The following is a 13,576-nucleotide window of genomic DNA, read 5'->3' as shown; positions in this document are numbered from 1 at the left end:
CCCCACCCCTGCCTTGGCAATGCAGGGACACCCTGGGGATTCTGCCCTGCTCAGCCCCTGCTCCAACAGCCTGCACAGATCCTCCCGAGGAGGAACAGGGCCAGAAGAGACTGAAAGTGTCAGGAAATCCCCTCTGAAGGGAATGGAGCTGGCCCTGCTCGAGGGGGGCACACAAACAGCCCAGCCCTGCCCTGGGAATTCCAGGGGCTCCTTAATTAGGGCTGGAAGGGGCAGGAATGCTGTCCCCAGCCAGGGAGAGTCCTGCAGCAGTTGTCACTTGGGATCAGCCCTGGGAGCATTAAAGCCCAGCCCTGCAGCCCAGAAACAGCTTCAGAGCAGCTTTCACAGGATGTGGAGCTCACTGAGTGCTGAGCAGAGCAAAGCAGCTTAATTCCAGGGCAAAGCTCCCAGCCCCAGGCCCTGCACAGCAAACATGTGATCAGTGGTGCAGGAAGGTTAATGAAAGGAAGGGCTGCTGGCAAGAGCAGGGCCTGGGCACCGTGGGCTGTCACATCAGGCCTGGATTAGATCTGGAAAAGCAGCACCAGCCAGGCAAGTGTCAGTGCTCAGCTCCATCAAAGCCCAGGTGCTGATTGTTCTAATGCAGGGCAAAGCTGAGAGTCAGCCCCAGGCACATTCCAGGGGGGCTCTGCCACCTCCAGGCTCCCAAAGCTGGGCCAGGATCTGCCAGGGGGACCCCGAGCTGGGAACGGCAGCTGAGCCCTGCAGAGCCTGGGGCTCCGTGCCTGGCACCAGCTCCTGCCAGGGCCTGCCAGGATCCCCCTGAGATCCCCCCAAGATCCTCCTGAGATCCTCCTGAGATCCCCCCAAGATCCTCCTGAGATCCCCCCAAGATCCCCCCAAGATCCTCCTGAGATCCCCCCAAGATCCCTCCAAGATCCTTCTGAGATCCCCCCAAGCTCCCTCCAGGATCCTCCTGAGATCCCCCCAAGATCCCCCCAAGATCCTCCTGAGATCCTCCTGAGATCCCTCCAAGATCCCCCCAAGATCCTCCTGAGATCCCCCCAAGCTCCCTCCAAGATCCTCCTGAGATCCCCCCAAGATCCCTCCAAGATCCCTCCAAGATCCCCCCAAGATCCCCCCAGGCTCCCTCCAAATTCCTTCCAAGCTCTCTCCCAGCCCCTTCCCTACAGACCCACTCCCAGCCAGGCTCAGGCAAGAGAGCAAAGTTGGATTTCCTGGCACAAGATCCAGGCCCTGAGGTGTCTCTGCCTGTACCCCTGAAACCAGATCCACATTTGGGAAGGGCTGGGAATTCACCCTGCAGGAGGAAATGGCAGAGTCACTTTGCTGTCCATAGCTGGCCACCAGCCGAGGAGCAAGGCTGGGCTTTTATCATCTCTTTCATCCTCTCTCTTCTCCAGGAATTATCTCATTGGGTGCTTTGAACTCGTGGAAGGAGAAAGAGAATTGTTCCAAGGCTGTGCCCAACGTGGTTTGTGTGTTATGGACACAGAGCCTGTGTGGCTCCCCCCAATCCCAAAACCGTGCAGAACACTGCCTTGAACTGAGCCAGAGCAGCACAAAGGGGACACAGCCCAGAAAGTCACTGAGCACAGACCCACTGCTGGCTCCCGCTGCAGGGGAGAACAAAAGAGCTCCATTTCCATTTCAGAAAAAATAAAAAAAAAGAATCCAGTGGAAGCTTTGAGATCAGCTCAATGGAGCAGAGTTCACTGACGGCAAGTGCTGGATTCTAATCTTACCCTACAGGTTTTTTTGTTCTATTTTAGATTTTGTGCTCTATTTTTGGCTCAGCAACAAGCAAGAAATTTTTCCGCCATTCTAATTGCAAAGTACTACAAAAATAAACCCCTGTTTACATTCTCCCTAAAAGGCCAGTGCTGTACAAAGACATTTCCCTGCATTTCAGCACTCAGGGGGCACAGGACACGCGACTGCTCAGCCGTGGGTTTCTCAACAGGCATTTCTGTTATGGAAACACCTCTCTCCTTGTGGGAACCTTGTTTAGAGTAGAATCAAACGCTGCCAAATATTCCCCTTTACCTGTTAATGGATTAAAGGAAGCTGGAAAACACAGGGCACGGGACAAATGATTTTATGGAGAAGTCAGCCACCCCTGCAATGTTTCCATAAAACACAGGCCCGGAGAGTTCCAGCCCTACAAAGGCTCCAAACAGCACCAGCCCCACGTTCCCCTGGGCTTTGGGCTCCTCAGGGTGGCCCTGATGGCAGGAGAGAACTTTGCCCTCTATAAATACAGACACATTGAGCAGCAACCTTTTTATTGGTCTGCTGATGTTGAGGTGTATCTGTGCAATTCTGATACTTCACCATGCTGAAAGCAGGAATTTAATCTGCTCCTCCAAACTCTCCAAAGGCAGAGAAAATACTGCTCAAATCCCACTTATTTGGGGTTTCTGAGACCCCCCATCCAAATCCCCAGCCCCAAACCCCGCCGAACCCCTCCCTGCCCGGGGCACAACGACAGCAATGGTGATAACGATGTTGATAACGGGGTGGGCTCTGGGCCCTGGCCCGGCTCTCCGGAGACGCTCCCGCAGCCGCGGCCATCAAACATTCATGGCCTTGGGCTGCGCCGCTCAGCCCGAGCCCCGCGGCCTCTACATATTTCATATTTCGCCATTAAAAAGGCATGAAGTGACATTTCCTTTCGCCCTGTCCCTAATTCACTTCCATCTCCATCTCCGGAGCGGCTGCCGGAGGTGTCAGAGCTGCGGGGCTGCAGGAGGGGCGGCCGCTGGCCCGGGAAAGGCAGACGAGGATACGGGCGGCGCACGGGCTCCGGGGAGGCAGCGGGAAGGAGCCGCTGCTGCCGGAGCCGGGCAGGGCTGGGGCTGCAGAGGGAACCAGCGGCCCCTCGGCCCCGGGGAGCAGCGTGGGGACCCCCGGGAACGGGGCTGGGGCCGGCCCTGCCCCTTTGGGAGCAGCTGTGGAGCAGAACCGCCCGTCGGGAGCCCGGGCAGGCTCTGGGGAGGATCGGGAGATGAGGATAAGGACAACTCCCATTGGGAGACCCCCTGGCCCCCCGGCACCCGGCGCAGCCCGGCGGGAGCCTTCGCTGACCCTGCCGGGGCTCCCCGCCCGTCAGGGGCAAAGGGAGGAAGGGGCCATGGGACAGCCGAGCTGCATCCGAGGGACTGGGCACAGCACGGGGAGGGCGAGGGGAAGGGGAGCAGCAGGGAGCCGTGCTCGGGAGGTGCCGCGGGGCCAGGGGATGCTCAGGGAGGCGCTGCAGGTGCAGCCGGACCTGGCCAGGAACACCCTGCAGCTGCTCTTACCACAGCAGAAACAACCCGATTTTAAAGGCAAATAAAGATCCTTTAAAAGGTTAGGATGCCTATAAAAGTGCCCGCTGAGTGCAGCCCGAGCTGAGAGCAGCGCTGTGGGACCGGGGCGGTGTCCCGGGAGCCTCTCCAGCTGCTCGAGGCCGCTTTTCCTCCAGCCCAGCCCTTCTGTCGGTGAGCACAGCGCTCATTCTGCAGTTCTGCAGCGCGTTCTGAGGCTGGAACCGATCGGTCCCGAGCATTTCCCGGGGGCACACCGGGAACGCCGGAGCCCCAGGGCCGGGCCGCAGCAGCCGCAGCCCGAGCGGGAGCACGAAGGTTATCCTCGGGAAAATCAAGGCTTCATTTAGTGCCCGTGTTGCTGTTTGATGCTATCTCGGCCCACGGGGTGTTTACAGCCCCCGGCCGGGCCCGGCGCGGAACTGGGGCAGGAAGGGGCGATGCGGGCGCGGAGCCGCTCCACCCCTCGCTGTGTTTACCCCAAATAAACGGCGGGGCCGGGGCCGGCCCGCACCTTAAAAGCGCGGGCAGGTGCGGGGCAGAGGGGACCCGGCAGGGGTGGCCGAGCTGGCAGATGCTGCAGCTGGGGCTCAGCGTGCCCCGCTGCCCCGGGGGCGCGGCCGCCGCCTTCCCCATGGCCGAGCCGGCGGCGGGCGAGGAGCCGGGACCGGGCCCGGGTGAGTGCGGGACCGAGCGGGACCCGCCCATGCCGGGCACGGGGCCGGGAGAGTGCGGGAGCGAGCGGGACCCGCCCGTGCCGGGACCGGGCCCGGGTGAGTGCGGGACCGAGCGGGACCTGAGCAGCGCCCTGAGAGAAGAATTTGGGGTGAATTTGGGGTGAATTTGGGGTGATTTTGGGATTTTGGGCTGCAAGCAGCCCCTGATCGCCCCCCGGTGTTGTCTCGGCCTGGTTTCTGTGGCCAGGAGCCCCCGGGACTGTGCCGGGGTCAGGCTGTGTCCGGGACAGGAGCCGGCCCGAGCGGCTCCGGATCCAGCAGCTCCTGCCCTGAACCAGGCTGAGCCCGACCCGCTGCTCCCGCTGGCCTTGGGCAGGCGCCAAACTGAGCTGGAGAGCGAGAGCCAGAGCCGGGCCCGGCCCGGGAGCCTCCCGATGTGCCACCACGGGCTGTCCCCGTGTCCCCTCGGCTCGGTGCGAATCCATCCCTGACCCCAGCAGCCGAGCACAGGCACGGTGCAAACACCCGAGGGTTAATGAGTGCGCTAATTGCGGTGTCCCCGGCCGTTGATGAGCGCCCAGCAGAGCTCACCCACGCAGGGACAGCTCCCAGCCCCGGCGGGGCTCGGCTCAGCTCTCCCGAGCCCCGGGGAAATGCCGCTCCCGTCCGTCTGTCCAGGCGGAGCTCGGAGCCTGCTCTGGCCAGCGCCGGGCGGGGGCTGCCCGAGCCCTGATCGGGGCCGGGAGCTTTGGGAGCGGGGAAAAGCCCCTCACGGTGTGAGAAGCAGCCCTGATCGGGGCCGGGAGCTTTGGGAGCGGGGAAAAGCCCCTCACGGTGTGAGAAGCAGCCCCGACACCCAGCTGGGACCTGGCCCCACGCTGCTCCGGGGCCCGGAGCTGATGGGAGCGGGAGAGGGCAAAGCCTGAAACGCTTCCCTTTGCGGGGGAGAGCAAAGAAACGCAGGACGCGGCTGTGAGACTTCAGAGCGCCCTGAGCCGGGGTGGAACGCCGCTGGTGGGGCCGGGAGAGGCGCTCAATAAAAGCTCCTTGTCCCGCAGAGGGGCTGGGCTCATCCCCGGTCACCATCGTGGTCACGTCCGAGGCCGACACCTGGGACATCGACACCTCCCCGGGCCGGGGCTGCGGGCCCTTCGTGGACTGGGCCAAGATGCCGGAGGCGCAGGGGCCGGCGCGGATCCCGCGGGACGTGCTGGGCCGGCCCCCGAAGGAGCTGAAGCGGCTGGCGAGGGAAGGCTGCTGGGCCGGGAGCCACGCGGGCCGGGCCCGGCTCTACCCCCGCCTCATCCAGCGCGTCTCCTGCCGCCTCGTCACCCCCGACGCGCTCGTGTACCGGGACGTGGCCGGCCGGCTCTTCGGGAAGCGCAGCGTGAGCTCGCACCCGCTGCCCGAGTTCCTGGAGGGCTGCCCCGTGCCCACCTACTGCCTCAGCCCGCACGGCGTCGCGGCCCTGAAGAAGATCCTCATCTGCGTGGGCGCCCTGTTCCCCGACATCACGCACAGCCCGCTGCTGCCGGCGCTGGCGGCGCTGCTGCTGCACTACAGCGAGGACGAGGCCCAGTGCTTCGAGAGCCTCTCGCGCCTCATCGCCAGCAACGCTCCCCACGCCGCCTACATCGACCAGTCCTTCCTGGCCCACCAGGCCTCCTGCATGACCTTCGGGGACCTGGCCAGCAAGCACTGCCCCGCGGCTCACAAGCTCATCGCCGGCGCCGCCGACAACGTGCTCGAGGTCTACTCGGAGTGGCTCTCGTGGCTCTTCCCCGGGCTGCCCTTGGCCTACGCCGTGCGCGTGCTGGACGTGTTCCTGCTGGAGGGCCAGAAGGTCCTGTACCGCATCGCCCTGGCCCTGCTGAAGCAGTTCAGGCTCTCGGCGGCCCCGGCCGGGCCCCAGGGCTCCGACGTCAAGGCCGAGCTGCAGGCTTTCGTCAGGAACATCGCCCAGCACGTCACCGTGGACAAACTCCTGGAGAGAGCCTTCGGCATCCGCCTCTTCTCCCGCAAGGAGATCTGGCTGCTGCACATGGCCAACAGGAAGGCCTTGGTGGAGAGGGGCATCACCGTGGTGCAGAGGAGGTGAGGAGGGCTCTGTGCTCCCAGCTCTGGGGCTGAGCCGGCAAAATGGGAGCTCCTGTGGAGAGCTCTGGGGGAGCTGCAGGAACCTCCCACAGCTGTGGCTGTGCTGGGCCCTCACAGCCCCTGGGAGACCCTGTCAGGGGACACGGCACAGCCACAGTCAGGGACCCTGTCAGGGGACACGGCACAGCCACAGTCAGGGACCCTGTCAGGGGACACGGCACAGCCAGAGCTGGGGACCCTGTCAGGGGACACGGCCCAGAAGAGCTGGGGGTGTTGGCAGGGAGCTCACGGTGCTCCGGGCAGGGCAGAACCTGCTGCAGAGGCTGTGCCCCATAAAGCACAGGGCCCCAGCCCGTCCTGATGTCCGTCCCCCCCAGGCCGTCCTTCCACCTGGCCGTGGACATGCAGAAGTTCAGCTCCAGCACGGTCACGGCACAGGAGATGCGCCTCGTCTGGTCCTGGCTCCCTGAGCGCTTCTCGCTCTTCCCCCCGCTGCTGCTCTTCTCCACCTGCCAGGACGGCTGCAGCCTGCAGAGGTGAAGCCTCACCTGCCCTGGGGCCGGGGCATGGGGGAACCTGGGCAGGGCTTGGTGCTGGAGGGAGGAGCAGCACAAGTGACCTGGGCACCCCTGGGGCTGCTGGGGACCCTCCTGGGCTCAGCTCGGGGTCCTGAGGGTGGCTGAGGGCAGAGGGCAGAGCCTGGCCCAGGTGGGCACCGGCACCTGGGCACCGCCTGGGGCACAGGGAGCCCTGTGGCTGTGCCAGGCAGGGATGTCCCCTGTGCCACCCTGTGCCAGCACACTGTGAGTGGCCAGGGACAGCCAGCACACCCTGCCCAGGGCTCCAGCTCCCCCCAGCCCAGCCTTGTCCATGCCTGCAGGTTCTACACGTGCTGTGAAGGCTACGAACCCACGGTGCTGCTCATCAAAACCACCGAGGGGGAGGTGAGCGTTGCCAGGCGGGGCTGGGCAAGGGGACCCAGGGCTGGGTGGCCCCCCTGGCACTGCTGGAGCACCCAGGGGCTGTGCTCCCTGTCCTGCCCCGGCCCGGGTCCATCCCAGCTGCCAGGGCAGAGCAAACTGCACCTTGGCCACCAGGACACACCTCAGCCGGGGTGCTGGGGAGCCAGGAGGAGAGGGCGAGGGGAGAGAGGCCACGAGTGAGGCTGATCCACGCCCTGAGCTCCCCGTGCTCTCTCCCAGGTGTGTGGGGCCTTTCTCTCCTCGGACTGGGCCGAAAGGAAGAAGAGCGGAGCCACATCGGGCTTTTTTGGGACCGGGGAGTGCTTCGTGTTCACTGTGAGTCACGGTTTGTGTCTGCCTCTGTCCCCTCACTGCTGTCCTGCCAGGCCACGCCGTCCCTTCCCTGCGCCGGGCCCGGAGCCGGGGCAGCAGCAGCAGCACCTTCCCCCAGGCTCAGCAGGTGTGTCCCGTGCCCAGGTGCGCCCCGAGGCAGAGAGGTACGAGTGGGTGCTCATCCAGAGGCCGGAGCTGGCCAAGGCCGTGCCGCGCTCCCGGCAGCGCTCGCCTTCCCCCGCTCCCGAGGCCCCGCCCGGCTCCTCCCGGGACAGCCCCAGCCCCAAGCACCTGGCCGTGCCCTCGGCGCAGGGCAGAGGCCGCCTGTCCCCGTTCCTGGCCATCAGGCACTTCCTGCTGCCCTCCAAAACCGCCTCCATGTTCATGGCCGGCTCCCGGGACGGCATCGTCATCGGTAAGGGGGGGTCGGTATCGGTAAGGGGGGTCAATATCGGTAAGGGGGGTCCGTATCGGTAAGGGGGGTCGGTATCGGTAAGGGGGGGTCGATATTGGTAAGGGGGGGTCGGTATCGGTGAGGGGGGATCCCTATCAATAAAGGGAGATCCCTATCAATAAAGGGGGATCAATATCGGTAAGGGGGGATCTCTATCGATAAGGGGGGATCCCTATCACTGAGGGGGGGATCCCTATCAGTGAGGGGGGATCCCTATCAATAAAGGGGGATCCCTATCAGTGAGGGGGGATCCCTATCAATAAAGGGGGATCCCTATCGATAAGGGGGGATCCCTATCAGCTCCCAGGAGCTCCGGTTGGGGATATCGGGTTAAAGTCCGGGCAGGCGAGGGCAGCTCCCCTTCCCCAGCCCGGGAGCTGCTCCCGAGAGCCCCAGGGGGACCCCAGAGCCCAGAGCCTGCCGGGGTTCGCTGCCCAGGCCCGGAGCGGCCCTGCCCAGCCCTTCCCTGGCTGCGAGGGTGGCCCCGGCCCGGCAGGGCCGGCCCGAGCCCAGCCCGCGCTGCCCTCGCAGGCGGAGGGGGAGGCCAAGCGCTGTCCCTGGACGCCAGCCTGCTGCGGGGACACACGGAGCGCTGCGAGACCTTCGACAACCCCCCGCTCTGCCGGGAGAACTTCCAGGTGCAGCTCCTGGAGGTGTGGGGCTTCCAAAGCGCCTAGGGGCCCTGGGGACACCCCGAGCGCCACCCGCGGGCACGAGCACGGGGACCCTCCCCGCGCTGGCACCCCCGGCCGGGCTGGGGCCACCTGGGCGGCTGCTGCGGAACCCACGGGCCCCTCCACGGCCACAACGGAGCGGAGCAGAACGGAGCAGAGCGGAGCAGAGCAGAGCAGAACGGAGCAGAGCAGAACGGAGCAGAGCAGAGCAGAACGGAGCAGAGCAGAACGGAGCAGAACGGAGCAGAACGGAGCAGAGCGGAGCAGAGCAGAACGGAGTGGAGTAGAGCAGAATGAATCAACCAGACCGGATCAGAGCAGAATGGATCAGACTGGATCGGATCAGAGCAGAATGGATCAGACTGGACCAGATCAGCCCTCGTGGTGCTGCAGAGAGAGGCCGAGGCAGTGCCAGGACGGGGACTGTGGGTGCTGCCCCTGGGGACATTCAAGGTCCCCTCCCGCAGTTTAGACCGAGCCCACTCTGCCCAGTCTGGCCCAGTTTGGGGTGCTGGAGGGAAGGGCAGCCAGGCTGGAGTTTCTCGTACCTCCCTGGCCTGGGGAGGGCCAACAGGGACAGCGTGGGTGGATCCTGTGGGAATTCTGAGGCCAGGCTCCAACACCGAGCTCCAGAGCTCACCAGAAACGCTCTCAGATCTGCTTCCCTCCAGCCCCAAGCCCAGCACAGCCCCTCAGGCACCCAGAGCGTTCTGCAGCCTCCGTGGGTATCCAGGACTGCCCAGGACCCAGCAGCACCACAGAGACTCTCCCTGTCCCTGGCTGGATGTGCTGCCGGGGATGGCAAAGCCCTGCCTGGGGCTTGGGGGGTGCCCAAGCTCTGCTGAGCCTTTGCTGTGCTGAAAGGGACCCTGAAAGGGATCCTTCCTTCCTGCCCCTTATTCCATTGCTGAATAAAGTTCCAAACCCTTGGAGAATTCAAAAAAATTCCAGCACAAAGACATGGTGGGGGAGCAGTGGGGCCAGGGGCAGAGGGGACATGTGATGGGAAATAAAGAGATCTGGGACCTGCTCTCACCTCCCTGGAGAGGGTCAGCACCCCAGCCCCTCACCTCAGGGCCCCACAGCACCCCAAACTCTCACCCCATGGCCCCACAGCACCCCAAACTCTCACCCCATGGCCCCACAGCACCCAAACCCTCACCCCATGGCCCCACAGCACCCAAACCCCTCACCCCATGGCCCCACAGCACCCCAAACTCTCACCCCATGGCCCCACAGCACCCAAACCCTCACCCCATGGCCCCACAGCACCCAAACCCCTCACCCCAGGGCCCCACAGCACCCAAACCCTCACCCCAGGGCCCCCCAGCCCCTCACACTGCAGCCCCAGGACAGCCCAGCCCTGCCACCCCCTGCCCATTTCCCTTGACTTTGGGTCTTTACTGAAACCCAAGGAAACTTCAGCCCCCGTGTGCTCTGGAAGGAGCTGGAATATCCATCAGCTCATCCCTTTGGGGCATTTGTGCTCCTTGTCCCCACAGAGCAGCACAGGGACCTGCCTGGCTCCCCTCTGCTCCCTGAGCTGCCTTCGGGGCTCCCTCCAGCCTTGGTACAAAAAGAGCAGTCCGAGGTGGCCCTGAACAACGGGGAATTGAGGAAGGGACAATCTGTCCCTGCAGGTCTGGCTCATCCCTGCCCCCGCAGCGGTGAGGGACAATTGGCCACTGGCGTGTACCAGAAATCGCTACAAAAAGCACATTTTGTGACGCTCGGAGCTGATTTCCCGGGGGATCCGGGGGCTGTGGATGCCCTGCTCCTCCCGAGGGCCGGGCTCAGCAGTTCCCACACTGGCACATGAGGGGGCAGCGCCGCGGGGCTGCGTGCGCTCCCCGTGCAGCTGCACTGGAACAGAAGCAGCCCAAGGTGTCCCAGCCATGCCTGGCTCACCCAGAACTGCCTCCCACGGGGCTGTCTCCGGAGAGAAACGGCCCCTGAGGGTTTGGGGAGGAGAGGGGATGCGTGGGGAGGGAGGGACAGGGGGTGCCTCCAGCCTCCTCCATCTGCCATTGCCCACAGCAGACATTTCTGTCCAGAGCCAGGATTCTGGAGCACACAAACACTCACCTTCCCCTCTCCTTCCTACCTCCCTGTCCTCTCCCCTCACTCCCACCAAATGCAGCTTCCAGAGCCTTGAAATGGGAAATCCATGGGCCCCGCCTGCCCTTGCACTGGGGAGAAGGTCCTGGTGTGTTTTTATCTCCCTCCCCTGTCAGATCCATTTGCATCCTTCCCATTTCCCCCTCCCAGCCCCGTGCAGTGATTCCCCTCCCACCCACCTGCTGCACACACAAACAATTCCTTGTCACTGCACTGCCACCAGCTCGTCTGGAACCACACCTAATGTCCCATGGCAGAACTTTCCAGCTGGAGCAGAGCCTTCAGTGCCACAGGAGGGGTTTTGCAGGTGTTTTTTCCAGTCAGACCCACAGCATGTATCAAAACAAACGTGTTTCCATCCCTGTTTCCACACAATTTAGTCCCTGGAATTGCTAAGTCTGGGCCAAGGGCTGGTTTTGTTTCCCCCCTGCAGAGCTGGGTGATTCCTCAAGGCATCCCTGGACTTTTCCTTGGGAATGCAGCAGGTGCTGGGTGTGGAAAATCCCCCTCTGGTGCCCTGCAAAGCCGAGCTGCCCTGGGCTCCGCAGGGTCTGGCTGCTCCAGAGGGGGACCTGGGGTGGGCACTGCCCTCCCAAGAGGGAATTTCCCCCCCTGGAGGGGAGCTGGGCCATGCAGGCCCCAGTGGGACCGTCCCTCCCTGCCTCCCTCCTTGGGGGATTGTTTTCAGCACTTTGTAGTCATTTATCTGAAAAATGCCGTCCCCAATACGAATGCTTTGGGCTGGAGGGGACATCAAAGCCCACCCAGTGCCCCCCCTGCCATGGCAGGGACACCTTCCCCTGTCCCAGGCTGCTCCAAGCCCCAGGGTCCAACCTGCCAGGGATGGGGCGTGCCAAAGATGTGTTTTAGTGAGCAAACAGCCAAGATGTGGATGCTCCAAGACGTGTTTTAGTGAACAAACATCATCACCCTTTATCCCTAAAACCTTGCTCACACCTGGAATTATGGGCCCCTGGCTCCCCATGAAACTCCAAACCTGGAATGCACGGCCCCCCCACGGGGAGTTTATCTCTAAAGAAAGGGTTCAGATCTGCTGGGGGAGGGAAAGATGTTTATTGAAAATAAGTCGGGTCAACCTTAAAGGAACTCTGCCTTCAGCTAGAGGAGAATGTGTTTATTCCCTCGGGCTGATCTGAAGATTCCTTTGTTTCTGTTTTGAGAAGGAGTGGCAGAACACTTCAGTGGGTGATGATGATGCTCCTTGTTTTCCACCTACGTGGGATTATCTGTACGTGCATTTCTGTGAGCTCTATAAATACTGGGATAAACAGCAGGATTGGTTTTGGTCCCCGTTTCTGTGAGCTCTATAAATACTGGGATAAACAGCAGGATTGGTTTTGGTCCCCATTTCTGTGAGCTCTATAAATACTGGGATAAACAGCAGGATTGGTTTTGGTCCCCGTTTCTGTGAGCTCTATAAATACTGGGATAAACAGCAGGATTGGTTTTGGTCTCCCCGTCACAGCTGAGCAGCTCCCAGGCTGCCGAGGCAAAGGGGGATGCACCCCTGGAAATGCATTTCCAGAAAGGGCTGATTTGCACTGAAGGGAAATTCAAATGTGCATTTGAAGGAGGTGAGCTGGAAGAGTTCACAGGAGAGCAGAGCAGGACAAAGAGCAAATATTCCTGCAGGGAAGGGGTGGGCAGGCGGGGTTTCTGATGGTGTTTGTATTTATAATCACACTTCAAAGCAGCGGGTTCTTGCTGCAAGGAGTAAATAATGAATGGGGATATTTTTAACCTCCTACACAGCCTCTGGGTTTCATCCACGAGAGGATGGCAGCAGACAGAGCCCTGCTGGGGCTGCCTGGCTGCTGGGGACACGAGAGCCACCCAAAGGTCTCTGTTTGCTCCGGGGGACCCAGAGTGCTGCCTGGGCAGGACACAGGGACAATGATGGGGTCAAAGTGGAAATCAAACCCTGGGGAGCTCTGAGGAGAGCTGGGGGTGCTCACCTGGAGCAGAGAAGGTCCCAGGGAGAGCTCAGAGCCCCTGGCAGGGCCTGAAGGGGCTCCAGGAGGCACTTGGGAAACAGGAGACACAGAGACAGAGGGGACACGGGGACACAGGGAATGCAGGGAATGCAGGGAACAGAGGGGACACAGGGGACACAGGGAACACAGGGAACAGAGGGGACAGAGGGGACACAGGGAATGCAGGGAACACAGGGAACAGAGGGGACACAGGGAATGCAGGGAACACAGGGAACAGAGGGGACAGAGGGGACACAGGGGACACAGGGAATGCAGGGAATGCAGGGAACAGAGGAGACACAGGGGACACAGGGAATGCAGGGAATGCAGGGAACACGGGACACAGGGAACACAGGGAACAGAGGCAACAGTAGGGACAGAGGGGACACAGGGAATGCAGGGAACAGAAGGGACACAGGGAACATGGAAGCCAGGGGACACAGGGACACAGGGATCACAGGGGCACAGGGAACACAGGGAACAGAGGGGATGCAGGGGCACAGGGATCACAGGGACACACAGGGGCACAGGGATCACAGGGAACAGAGGGAACACAGGGATCACAGGGACACACAGGGGCACAGGGAACACAGGGAACAGAGGGAACACAGGGATCACAGGGATCACAGGGACACACAGGGACACAGGGATCACAGGGATCACAGGGACACACAGGGGCACAGGGAACACAGGGAACAGAGGGAACACAGGGATCACAGGGATCACAGGGACACACAGGGGCACAGGGATCACAGGGAACCATCTTCCCCCTGCCCTGCTCCTGGTTTAGCTCTGCTCTCCTGCACTCAGGGCTGTGTCCAGGTGCCTCCCCAAGGACCCTGGCAGGCTGCAGCCAGCCCAGGCTGCCATGTGCCACTGGTGTGAGAGCTGTGCCATCACCTGTGCATTGCCTGCACTCAATCCAGGGATTTGCTGCGCCTCTTTTGCCTTACCCTGGGGAAGGGATGCTGGTTCAG

General features: G+C 62.5%; 1 protein-coding gene across 2 annotated transcripts; it reads left to right on the top strand.

Moving 5' to 3' along the window:
* The first annotated feature begins 4,767 nt into the window (after positions 1-4,767).
* On the top strand, positions 4,768-8,760 carry LOC139602763 (TBC1 domain family member 24-like). 2 transcript variants are annotated; one of them, XM_071452908.1, is made up of 7 exons: positions 4,768-6,061; positions 6,442-6,600; positions 6,945-7,008; positions 7,267-7,362; positions 7,504-7,563; positions 7,609-7,774; positions 8,345-8,760. In XM_071452908.1, the coding sequence occupies exons 1-7, from the start codon at positions 5,136-5,138 to the stop codon at positions 8,488-8,490; spliced, it is 1,617 nt and encodes a 538-aa protein (XP_071309009.1). In that variant the 5' UTR covers positions 4,768-5,135; the 3' UTR covers positions 8,491-8,760. The 2 variants fall into 2 exon arrangements, with proteins under 2 accessions (XP_071309009.1, XP_071309008.1); XM_071452907.1 differs by having other exon boundaries at positions 6,403-6,600.
* Positions 8,761-13,576: the final 4,816 nt, after the last annotated feature.

Source organism: Agelaius tricolor, unplaced genomic scaffold (genome assembly GCF_023055355.1).
Source record: "Agelaius tricolor isolate 1412-34295 unplaced genomic scaffold, bAgeTri1.0.p SCAF_35, whole genome shotgun sequence".
In the NCBI taxonomy this organism is placed as follows: Eukaryota; Metazoa; Chordata; class Aves; order Passeriformes; family Icteridae; genus Agelaius; species Agelaius tricolor.
Note: the sequence above shows the minus strand (reverse complement) of the source record. Positions and strands in the feature narration are given on the sequence as shown.